The sequence below is a fragment of the Solanum tuberosum genome, unplaced genomic scaffold, assembly GCF_000226075.1.
Source record: "Solanum tuberosum cultivar DM 1-3 516 R44 unplaced genomic scaffold, SolTub_3.0 scf00085, whole genome shotgun sequence".
In the NCBI taxonomy this organism is placed as follows: domain Eukaryota; kingdom Viridiplantae; phylum Streptophyta; class Magnoliopsida; order Solanales; family Solanaceae; genus Solanum; species Solanum tuberosum.
In genome coordinates this window covers 132,165-145,584 of record NW_006239014.1, presented here as the reverse complement: position 1 = coordinate 145,584, position 13,420 = coordinate 132,165, and the positions used below count along the sequence as shown (strand labels likewise).

Genomic DNA, 13,420 nt, shown 5'->3' with positions numbered 1-13,420 from the left:
AAAAGTTATTGAATTCACGTGAATCCATATATGAAACTCTAGATTTTCCCTGATTTCTCTTGTAGTTAAGAGATTAGTCCTTGATCCTTAGAACACAGTCTCTGTTTGTAGATATATGTGCTGGAAAATTATAGAACCAAAACTATTAGCCTTGTCCTTTATGACATCGACAATAAACACTTCACACTCTTGACTTGTAAGGAGTGCTTCTTCTTAAATAGGCTTTATATGGAGTGAATTCGAATTAGTCAAGGTCTCAATGCGATATCAGAGGAAAACCAAAAAGGGACTCGTAAATTCATACCTTGTGAATATCAATACTCCAATCCATTATTTTGAAACAATTGACAGACGGATTGCATTAACTCCATTTGAATAGTAGTATAGCAGAGAATAAATCTTATAAATGAATCAAGAAAACTACATTGGAGAAAGAAGACTGACATTATTAAAACTTGCAATATTCTTTGAACAACAGACAGAATGTCCTTGGTTGGGGATTATTGTGCATCTCTAAAGACATCTTCCTCCAAAGCCTGCTGTTTTGAACAAGGTTTGCTTTACATCTTCACCGCTCAAAATTGTTCGATGCTCCCTTGCCTATAAAAATCCAGAAACAAAAGGAAAAACACTAATTCAACATGCTCAAACATCACATGGAACATTTTAAAACAGTTGCTAGAGTCTGCAATCGATCAATTATGTCTCAATCTCAAATTAATTGAGGCCATTTATGTGAATCTTTTGTATTCATTCTGCTTTATTAGTTGAGGTCAATGCTTAGTTCATGCGATTGATCATAATTTGAGCTTAACCTATCCCAACTTTCCTTCTTTATCACAATATTGGACTTCAAATTCATAATTTGTACATATTAAATGATTCATTTGATTCAAATACAAGATTCAAGCCAAGACTATTGCATTCTGTCAACTCAAACCGCAAATGATACATTTGCCGTGAACACAATGCACTAAGTTTCCATGGTTTGAACACACTGTGTGACTTCCAATAATTTTTACCATTGCACCATGGCTCCCTGTCCTAAGAAGCATACGTCATTAAAAAAATTGGTTTCTACTTAGTAATAGAGCGACCAGAGGTCAAAGATAGTACCTCAGAACAAGAAGCTTGCAATGAGAAATCACTGAAACAGCTGATAACACATTGTTGTACATCAAGCCCAAGAGCTTCTAATGTGCTCACTGTCGACAACAACAACCCTGGCTTTGCACTGCAACAGATCTCGATTCTGGTGTCTTCATTTCTCCTTTCTACCTCAAACTAAAATATTTCCCACCCAACATAGAAGTGTCAAACAAATTACACACACAGACATAATTAAAGTCTCTTACAATTATTGACAAAATGTACCTTAGGAGGTTTTTTAACAAGTGCTTCATTTGGCTTTAACTCCTTGAAGTTTCCTACGAATTTTATATCCTTAATTTCGTCTTTCACATTATCATCTTCACGCAATGTATGGATTTTTTCTAAAAGCTCCTTCATGTAATCAATTGCATCACCAAGTATAGATGTTCTGTCCATCTGCTCAATCAATTAAAAGAACTAGATTCAGTACAACAGGGCACACGCAGAACCATAGTAGATAACACCCACAATCTTGGTTAAAGAGAAAATTAGACGGTCAATTTTAATTACATTTAACTTATACATACATTAACAGATTAAAAATATTACAATAACAACAATATAATCCATGTAATCCACGAGCGATCAGATTTGTGGATAATAGGATGTACACAGATCTTACGCCTGCCTTTGTTAGGTAGAGAAGTACCCTTGACTCAAAATAAGTGTAATATTGAAAGAAAAATACCGGGCAGCAATAAACACGTATCAAATGAAGTAGAAAATTGCAAGATACAGTTGTTAAAAATATTTACAAGGGAAAATGACTTGTTATATCACATATAGAGTATTGTTACACAAATGACTCACGTATACTCTTTTAAGCTGAACTGATGTAGTAGATTAAGTACAATGCAATAACTACATCTCATCCCAAATTGGGTAAAAGGAGATGGGAATCGAACAATTATGAAAAAAACTTAATAGCTAATTAAATGAGTTACTAAGATTTCCGAATAATTAGAAAGAAAGAAATGAGGAAATTTACCTTACTAATCTTAGGAACAATGGATCTAAGCATAGAGAGTCTATCATTGAGTCTCTTTCTTCTCCTCCTCTCTGCCATTAAATTTTTTGAAGGCTGTCCTTCAACCTTCCTAATTTTATTCTTCTTTTCTCCTACATTACCCATTAATCTTGAATTTGCTTCTTCAACTTTAACATCACCAAAGCTATTCAACTCTTCTTGCACTCCATGAAAATCACTAGGAATAATCCCACCAAATTCTTCATGATTTTCCACAACTGCTCTGTCACTGTAGTCATCAAGTAGTGGTGGACCAGTAAAAGAAGAATCAAGAAATTGATAGGATTCAGGTGAAGGAAAATTAGGAAAAACTGACTGTGAAGTAGATATTGGGGGTGAAATGAGGCCCAAAAGTGAAGAATTTAAGGCAACAAATTCAGGGTTTTGGTAAAAAGGTAGTGGTGATTCAAAAGTCCATCCATTGCCATTTGGGAAAAAATCATTCAAGGTGCTCCAACTTTCTTTTCTTGGAGCTAATAATTCCTCCAAAATATCATGTTCACTAAGCTCCATTTTTTGCTCTCTCAAATGTCAAAAAGTGGAATGGTTTACAAATAATATAATGTCGAAGGAACATAGAATACTATTTAATAGAGCCTTTTTGTTATACGGAATGAGTTAAGTATTTTTTATTAGGTACTTTATTGAGTTAATAATATCACCTACAGAATAAGAGTAGATGTACCTTTTAATTTATTTTTCCCTTCTATACTCTGTTTTCCGCTAAAGTTGATCCATGTCAACTATGTGCAATTTAAATTATATCGTGATTGATAAAAATTATGTAGATATTAACAATATAAATTTATACGGAGTAATACTGTATATGTAAATTTTACTAGTTATACGAATCTAATTATTTACGTATTACTTATTTCAAGGATACCTCACATAATAATACTACAAATCAAGGGAAATAATTGAATCAAATGAAGTAACTGACATTAATGTCATTTTCATTGAAATCTTAAATTAGAAAGAAGTAGTGTTCAAATCCTCGTAGTTTGAGAGGTTTGACCCATATGTCTAATAAATAGAAAAGGATGGACAAATGTCGACAACAATGACAGGTTCTTTGCATATTGTGTTAACTACCTATTTTTGACTAATTTAATTACACTAATCTTTTCGTTTTCTTTTCTAAGAAAAACAGGTAGGTTTGCTTATATATTGGACTCATTCATAAAAATAATTCAAGATAAATTTCAAGTTTAAAACAGTGATTAACCCGTTTTACAAGTGATTTTTTTTCTTTCCGCTCTCAATTTTTTTTTACTTTTTTTTCAACATAAATGAATGTTCAGTTACTTTTATATTATTTATGTTTCTTTGTCCCAATTACAGGATTTGATTAAATTCGTAGCTCAAAAATTACATCCATCACTGTTTGATTAAGAAAGAGTATCCGCACATTACCTCTCTCTCTATAAATACTTTGTATTTGAAAACTCAATAACATAGTACTTAGTTACTTATATTAATTTCATACGGTGATGGTAAATAATTTAATATGTAATTTCTCATTATATCGTAATGAAAAAAGTTGTAATTTTAATATTGAAAAATAATTTTAAAACATTAATGGGTACCGTTTGATAACTATCGATTACTGTAATAATAAAAAGGATATACTTTAAATTGAAATATAGTTAAAGGGATGATTTTGGTCCCAAAAAAAAACTCCAAGTAACTTAAAATTTATTCCCTCGTTCACTTTTACTAATTATTTCTTCTAAAAATTGATTTTTATTTTTATTTATCACGATTGATGAGTATCAAGAAAAGACTATTATTTTTTTCACATTTTATCCTTAGTATTAAATATTATTCTCTGTATCGTGTGGTAAAATACACATATAAAAAAATAAAATTAACGAGTGTTCAAATTAAACAGTAACAAATAAAAATAAACGATACAAATATTTATTTGTGTAGTAATTTCCTATATATATATATATATATATATAGTGTTGACAAGTGACAAGACTAGGAGACAAGACCGTGACCATGTTGATTTCTTCACATAAAACATGTATTATATGACTGTTTGTTGGGTAATTAAAAACCACGAGCGTCCCTTCGCACTGGTTTTTATTTCCAACCTATTTATTCCTGGTTTTCAATATCTACCTACGAAAACATAACCTCAGCCATTATGTCCTCATACCTCTGTTTTTTTTAAAAGTAAGAATTAAATTAAATTAATTTATATTTTAAAATTAAAATTTAATTATTAAATAAGTATGCAAAAATATAAGAAAAAGTTAAAAAGATTTCAGATCAGTATAATGAAACAATAAATATTGATATTTTAATTTAAATTTATATATATTTATTTTAAAACAGACAAAGTAAATTATTGAATTGATTATTGTGTTGAGTATACGTGACAAATGTAGAATTTAGAGCAAGTGACCTTCGTTAGAGGGTTTGGCTGATTATTTTTTTTAAAATTATACAAATCAATTGTTTGATAATACAGTTCGATAATTTAATTTTAAAATGTCTGGTATACTTGCACCAGTATTAGGAGTTAGGACTCAGGACTTAGGAGGCCTCATTTTTTGTGTAAAGTATTTAACAAGTATTTTTTAATATAAACATAGTGTAATACTATACCGTTCGTGAAGTAAAATTTTATTACAAGAACTTGTTATTTGTAGGGCACAAATAGCAATAATGCAGGCTTACTCCCCATCTGAATTTATAATTTTTGAACATAACGGTATATATATTAAGTGAGAATTGATCACTAGTTTTTTAGAAAAATATTTTAATATTTAATTAAGCGCATGCATTATTTATTCTTCTTTTAGCATGAGTTTTAGCGGATAATGTTATATTAATTTTAAAACTATATTTAATATCTATTTTTTATGAAAAAGCCACGAGTTTTTGTGTCTCATTTTTAAGCTATAAATTCGCCACTCGGGTAGAAAAATTATGTTGAATAGATCTTTGATTCAAGAAAACTATTTTCACGACAAGTTTAAAACTCGCAACAGTACACTTTCTATTATTAAATATACATATTATTATTTTACATTAAAATAATATATATTGAGTTTCTAACAACAAATTTTCAAAGTTTTGAGAAAGCAATAAGGGAATAATATCATCACCAAAGGATGTGATACACCGAAAATGAGTGCTACTTTTTTTAATTAGAAATCTTACATTTGAACTTTAAAAAAAAGTTTTGATAAAAAAGTATTTTTTCTTAAATGAAACTTTACGCGATATAAATTTAAATTAATTAAACTTTAATATTAATATTGATCATCGAATAAAAAACTATGAAAAATATGTCCGGCATATGACTCATGAGCTGTGTTTTGTGGCGCCACACAGAAAACCTAGGAAGGTTAGGTTGTGGGACAGCAGGTAGCACACAATATTTTTTACGGGCAAAACCACTTTCTATGGGCGTTTTTTTTATTTTTTTTTTACTAATAGACTCATTTTCTTTATTTCAATATGTAGTACAATGTCCTTCGGGATGACTCAATTGGTTTTGAGGGTGATTATCCACATGAATGATTCGGGATCGATCCCCCTTCAATGCTTTTTGAGTCGAGTCTGTCGCATAGGGCTTGCCTAGTGCGGTTTATATTCCCTGTGTGGTTTGCAGGCTATTACACGGAGGGTTTATCCAGTGCGCACAAAGTGTTCACCACAGAGTGCTCACCCGAAGGGCAGAAACTGTGACAGAAGTTGTAGCAGCTGCGAGTTATATCCTGGGGTTAAAAAAAATATATATGTAGTACGATTGAAAAGGTGAGGGTCCAAATTACTTGATTTTGTGTACGATTATTGTTATTCTTATTTCTTTATTTGGCTAGGGGAGTATAATGTAGCAGAAAGGACTAGTAATATATTACAAACGTTAATAATGTTGGTTGTTGCCACTACTCTTCCGGTCCTCCTTTGTTTTTGTTTCCTTGCCAACCTATAGCATTAACGTTTATATTGTCTTTTTTTTAAAATATTTGTTTTAGGAATTTGGTATTCAAAATTACTAACTTATTGGCATGGTAAATTTGAATTTGGTTGGGATACTAAGAGATTAAATGGGTCTTTATTAAAAGATTTTATCATTTTCAAGAACAAGAAGTAAGTTGTCCAACGAAGCTATAAACATTTACTAGGATATTAAGAAAGTTAAGGGTGACACTGGGAATTTGTGTATTGAAATATGATTCTAATAACATAATTTATTTTCTAGGTTTAGGGGCGGGCTTATGTAGCTGCCAGAAGGTTCAATATATTTAACACAATATAATTAAGATATTACTTATTAATTAATTATCGCAAAAAAATCATTTTTTGATATAGTTTACATCGGTTGGTCAGTCCCATGCAATCTTCCGTTGTATTTGCTCCCACTCATCTAAGTAGTAAAGTAATGTTTATATTTTTCTTTCTTTGTTTTACGAATTTGATATTCAAAATTAACTAGCGTGATTAAATTCGGATTGGCCAAACCACTTACAAAAGAATACCAACCACCCATAAATCACGCTAGTTAATTTTGAATATCAAATTCATAAAACAAAGAAGAAGAAAAAAAAGGTAACCACCCATTCATCAAGGTAAAAGAAAGTTAAAGTGCTACTGAGGATTTGAAGCTACAATCCTAGAGCAATAATTATTCCACTCACATTTGCCAACTATATTACAATCAAACTTTATGACATAATTATAATTAGAGCACATACAATATATTAATTACTATTACATTGCCTTGTCTAGTGTCCACCACAAGTGTGCTGATAGTACTACTGCTTGCACTAATATGAAGGAAAACTAATATCACATACACCAAAAATAATTTTAGTTTTTAGCCACTAATCAATTAACGGTGACAGTTTAATTACTATTGATTATGTTTTTTAGCGACAATTACTACTTTACTAGTGCCAGTTACATTTTAATATTTTTTGTAAATACCGCTAAAGCTTATAACGATATTGAAACTAACTGCAATGAACTATATTGCTGATAAAAGTTTTAACACGCTTTGTAAATATGTATATCTATTGCCACTAGAAAGTATTTTTATTCTAGTATATGCATGTGTGATAAATTGCGTGTGGTGGCTGGTAGGTACTTGCAAAGAATTGCATCTTTGCTTGTGCTATGGGAGAAGAATTTACCACAAATATGAGTACGTTGCTTCAGTTGGCTCTGATGATGAGGAGAATATTACTACCTTTTTCATGATTGATAAGAATGAAAAATATAATTACCTTGTCCTTCACTTGTCCAATCAATAAAAAAAAGTTACATGGTTATAAATTCCTAGAAATTGTAGTAGAAACTGAACAAGATTGATAAGAATTTCGTTTAGTTCAGACTATTACACTATAGGGGTGTTGGAGTGTAGTTGTGCTAGCGGTTACATAAAATATTATTATAAAAGATGATTGTTACACGATGTTCAATAATACGTACACGCGCAATATGTTTAAGTCCTAAATATGTGACAATGTACTCTCGTGAGTTTATATGATATATATCATAATGATAACAATTATGTAGCTACTAATTAAATAACAGTAATATAAAGTCAAAATAATTTTTATATGGGAGACTAATACTATTATATAAAGGAAATTTAAAAAGAGAAGCTAATTAATTGAGAAAATTGCTATGCAAATTAATCGAACTTAGAAAACAAAAAAAATTATGGGAGGTGGAATTCGAGGATCATGATGTGATTTAAAGGAGGTGCATAATCTTGCTTTAGATTTTGATAATGACATGAAGAGATGACTACGTAGATAAGCCATAAAGTTCCAATAATTATGATATTTTTACTTAATTTGTCTTTCCAAGTCCATTAAGATTTTTGGTTAATTTCTTTTTAGTGCATTTATGGTTTTATATGAAACTCTACCTTGTAAATTTGTGGCCATTAATTTCTTCAATACTCAAAATCAGAAAGGATGGATAGAGCTGTTAATATGGCTGTCTACATGAATTTTGGAATTTGATAAAAGTGTTAACTGATTTTATTGATATAAAACAAAGTTCAATGACTTTCTTAAATAAATTATCATAGTTCAATGACCTTTTAAGATATAAAATCCCTGAAAATATAATGGAGTAAATTTAATCTATTTAAAATAATTTAAAGATATATTTAATAGTTTTTAAAAAAAATAATTCTGAAACCTATTATGACAGAAAATTCTCCCCTTAAAAAGAAAAAGAAGAATCTATACTTGTGGTCGAAAATTTCTCAACATAGTTTAGGCAAATGCATAATTTGTTAGTAGAAAAAGAGAAGTAATGTCATACTTTGTAGTACTTCATTCAGAATTGATTCTCCCTCTTCCAAACACTTTAGTCCTCCCTTTAATTAAAATATATATTCAATATAATTTTCCTTTTATAATTCCTTTTTAGTTCATCTCAAAATGAATATTATCTTATTATAACTAGAAATAATTTGATTTTAAAATTTCTTTTTTATCCTTAATGAATTAATTTATAACTATACAAATATCTAAGAATTATTTTGAACCACAAATTTTAAAAATCTTCATTTTTTTCTTAAATATGATACCAAGTTAAATGATACTTATTACATAAAATGAAACGAAGAGAGTAATAATTTAACATTTGTCCTTTTAGTCCTCAATAGTCTAATCAACCATCATGTAATATTATTCTCTAAACCTTGTTTTTTTTGGTAACAGAGAAGATGCAATCATGTAAGATTAACAAGGTAAATGGTTCACGTGAGAACGTACGTACCAAATTGTCGAATGTAAAAAAAGTATGAAAAACAAAAATTCTCCAGCTAATTAAAGTAGTCTATTGAAACAAAACATGTTAGCATATGCTTTTTTTTTTTACTTATATACAAGTCTTTTCCGTTGATAAAATCAAAACGATACAGAGAAGATTAGCATGACCCTTGTGTAAGGATGACACGTACAAATAAAAAAATAGTTCAATTACCTATATATCATGATATCGTTGATTTTTTTTTTATCTTTTTTGTATCAAGGTAATTTTTACTTGTTAAAACAAGTAGTTTATCTTATTTTCAATATATAATTTATAAATTTTACATTTTATGAATAATTATCTGTTTTTTTTGGTTTAGCAAATTATATATATGGTAATATAGAGAGAGTATACCCATATATATAAGTGACACTTTTTATGATTCTTTTTGTCCTAATTTTCTCCATGTTTATTTTGTCATGTCCATGTATGGGTCGTTTATTGAGTAATACAAACCTCAAGTTGATTTAACTAGAAAAGGTTGGATGGGTGCAAATACAAAAAAAAAACAATTAATTTATTGTTATCGAGTTATTGGGTTAATGAATTTTAAACGATTTTGTATTTTAACTATTTTAGTCCTAATAATATCACAATAACTTTAATACTTTACCAATTATATATTTTCTAAATTTTAGTATTACTTTCAGCCCGAAAGGTAGCCTCTTTATTGTGATATCTTCTTTCTTCTCAACACAAATGAGTATTACCTTCTCTTCTCCCTTCTAGATTTGATTATGACAAAAACAGATAATTAATCTTATTTTCACAATTTATTACATGACTCCTTAGAAGAAATTCAAAAAAATCTTGGCTTAAATAAAAGTGATCAATGTAAAAATTTATACTACACTTTTGTTTTTACTACTATTTCTGTATTTTATGAAGATTATGCACATATAATCATATGATTTTTTTTTTCTATTGGTTAAACCAAACATTAAATCTTAATAGACTAAAAATTGATAATAAATATCATATTAATTTTGTAATCAATTTAACGTATTCACAAACTAAAAATCAATAAATCAAATTAATAATATATAAAATTGAATCGAACCGATCTGCGTCATTACCATACTTTCTACTCCATGTGTCTATAATAGTTGTTATATATTGACTTGGCACACAACTTATTAAACAATAAATAATAGGGATAATATTACTAATACTATATCACCCTTTGAATATGTTAAATTTACTGCTTTGAGAAATGTATTAGATATTGAGTAGTATTTAATACCAAGGGTAAAATAGATAAAAAGGGTAAAATATCTCTTATTAAATAATATTTTTTTTTAGTATAATGGACAAGTAAAAATAGACAGAGAATTTAATTGGAAAAGAGTGATTGTTGAAGAAGAAAACCTGTAGGCCCATTAAAATATTTAGTGGGCTTGGTCTTTTGTCATTCCCCAGAAAAACTCAAAACGATTTGATGGACCCAATTGTCAGTCAAGATAAGTTGTGTACGCCAAAACTTTGCAAACACAGTGTCAGCCTATTATCACATTTTGTCTTCCAATTTGATAACTGCTCGTAATTTTAATTAAAGTTAATCCTTTCTATTCCAATTTGATGTTTATTTCTAATTGATTTCAACCGGATCAGAGGCGAACCCAAGTTTTGAAAACTTTGAATGTAATAGGTGCTAAGCTGGGTTCGAACCTTGGTCTTGCGGGTGATTTCAGTACCTTGTACCAGCTGCACAAGGGCACTTCTATTGTATTTATGGGTGTACTATTAAATATATCCTGCTTTCTGCTAGTTTCTTAAGATATATATACAATAATATACATATATATACATGATTTTTTTAAAATTTAACCGGTGCACGTCAAGGGCGGAGGCAACATATATTTAGGGGGTTCATCCGAACCCCCTCGGCGGAAAATATTACTATTTATACAATGTTAAAATTAATTTTTAGGTATGTATAATAGATGTCGACCCCCCTTCCACTAGTTCGTGTATTTACTTCTCAGATTTTAAACCCCCTTATTAAAAATTCTGACTCCGCCACTGGTGCACGTGCACCCTCACCAAAACAGGTGGGTCCGCCTCTGTCTTGGACTATCCTAGTGCTGCGATTTCTTTCTTCTATAGAGTTACCAATAAGGTTGAGATATAACTCCCGCAAAGATATCAAGTTAAAACAGATGGATAAAATGTAAACAATTACTCATTAAAAGTAGACAAAACTTAATTGATACAAACCTATGAATAAGAAAATGAAGACATGCTACATAGATCCTAAATCTTGAGAACCTTTTTTTTTTCTTCAATATTTATAAATATATTAAAGTAAGTTTTTTTCTTTTTTCATGGAACGTAACGAAATAAAATGTGTAGTATGTAAAAGGTGTGTTTGCCACTGTGTTTGACCAATAGTAACATTCTGAAACGCCTAATATTAACATTTTTGAGGGAAAGACTAAAGAGGCCAACAAGTGCCGTAACAACATCCTATCATGCTCTCTGCATATAACATTGAATATATATATGTCACGGGTTTGGAATCTTTATTACTATTCAATCAAAATTATGTTTGTATTATAACTTATTGAGAAAATACATAAAATCTCTCTTGAACTTGGCAGCGAAACTTACTTTGACACTTTAACTTTACGGGTAATTATTTAGCTCTCTAATTTAGTTTCAATTGAATTTTATATTCCCTTAAATGTGATGTGGCAAAGAAAGTGGAACTACTTCCCTGCACGCGCGTAACAGTATGTGTATAAGAATATTTAAAGATAATAATGTCCTTAAGCTGAACAAGAGATAACAATTCAAGTGCTGTTATTCATCGCATATATATAAGAATTAGTTGAATAGCATTTGGTTCTAATAATGATAAACTCTGCAGTCTGCATGACTTGTGCATTTCAGGCGTATAATATTGGGTGAGATAGAGTTCTGCTTTGAGACCATGTTAAATTAGGTTTTGGCCTAACTCACACCCTAAAAGCTAGCTCAAAAAGAGATGAATTGTGAAGCCCTTATAATGAGTCCACTCATTTTATTAACCATCAATGTGAGACTTTTGTCACTTTTAACGATTTGCTATATGAATATTATATTTGTTAGGCAAATTTTGCAAATATTCGATGCAATAATCATTACAAGGCATGGAAGCATCGGTAAAAACTTATCCGCATTAGATATTTATCGATGGAATCTAACTATAGTTGAGTGATTTAATAAAGTAAAAACATACAATAGTTAATTATATATGTTTAAGTGATAGATGTTGAAAATTTTAACACATGTTATGCATTCATTGATTTGATGTAAATACTCGGTACAACTAATTTTTTTACTAGCATCAACATGTCCTTTTCTATACTAGGAAAGTAATCTTTACGTTACTCCTTTGAAATTTATGTAGCATTCAAGAATAACTGAACTTGATGTATGGGTTACGTCCCGAGCACTTCTTATGTATGTTGGGTCAGACATCATCGTATGAATTGTATATTATTGGCCAACTGCTATAATTATTTCTTATCGAGCGATCAAATGTGTTAAAAGTCCATTGGCAAATGGTCCATTTTTCAGGCCAGACGTAGGCTGCATTTGGATTTTGGGCCAACGCCTGATGATAGAGCTTCAACCATATGTTTGTAATGTTCATTGCCAAGTTGGGCTGCCTAATTCAATGGGCTAGCTCAGAGGCCTAGTTAGCACACTTGTTTGACTCTCTCCAAATTAAAGTGCACACACTACGATATATGTTGTGCGATGCTAATCTAAATTAATGGGATCAGTAGACTTCGGATACTAGAGGCTTAGAAGAAAGAATTATTTTTCTCTAACTTGTACGATTAAAAGGAGAAATGTAAAATCTAAAAAGGTTTTACTTTCTATTGATTGTGATAACCCAAAGCCGAATTTGTAACTATTCTATTCTTTTCTTTTTGGTGAGAAATAGTGCTCATTTCAACTTATTTGTTTTTTGATTTCCACACACTCGGTATTCGAAATCTATATTATAGTTTGATTAATTTAAATTATTCATAACTCAAATTCGAAATTTCTAACTAATGATAGAGGGATCCAATGTTCCCACCACATCTCATATTGATGCTCATCTCAGTAGTTCTGAATATATACTTCACTATATATCCAATGTAATGTGATGATTTTGCTAAGTCACTCATTCCAATAAACCAGTTCCACTATAGAAATTTTCTGGCCAAAGGACAAATTGCAACTGCTCCACCATACCAAGACAAAGTATAGAGTGTTATTGAATTTTTTTATTTTGTGTACCTACTTGTTAAACAAAAAAAGGTATCATGTAATAACCATTGTCAATTGACATCATTTGTAGGGACACAAATTTACGTCCTATATACCTAATAAAGCTAGAGGATAGTAATGTGAAAAAGATAAAAAAAAAATTAAAAAAAATTAATTTTATTTATTTTTTGAAAAAGA

The 13,420-nt window shown here is 29.8% G+C and overlaps 1 protein-coding gene across 1 annotated transcript; it reads right to left on the bottom strand.

Annotated features, from left to right (window-relative positions):
* Nucleotides 1-273: 273 nt before the first annotated feature.
* LOC102596640 (transcription factor bHLH93-like) lies at nucleotides 274-2,804 on the bottom strand. The gene is made up of 4 exons (XM_006346825.2): nucleotides 2,141-2,804; nucleotides 1,375-1,548; nucleotides 1,117-1,284; nucleotides 274-600 (listed from the first exon to the last, which is right to left on the bottom strand). The coding sequence occupies exons 1-4, from the start codon at nucleotides 2,690-2,692 to the stop codon at nucleotides 514-516; spliced, it is 981 nt and encodes a 326-aa protein (XP_006346887.1). The 5' UTR covers nucleotides 2,693-2,804; the 3' UTR covers nucleotides 274-513.
* Nucleotides 2,805-13,420: the final 10,616 nt, after the last annotated feature.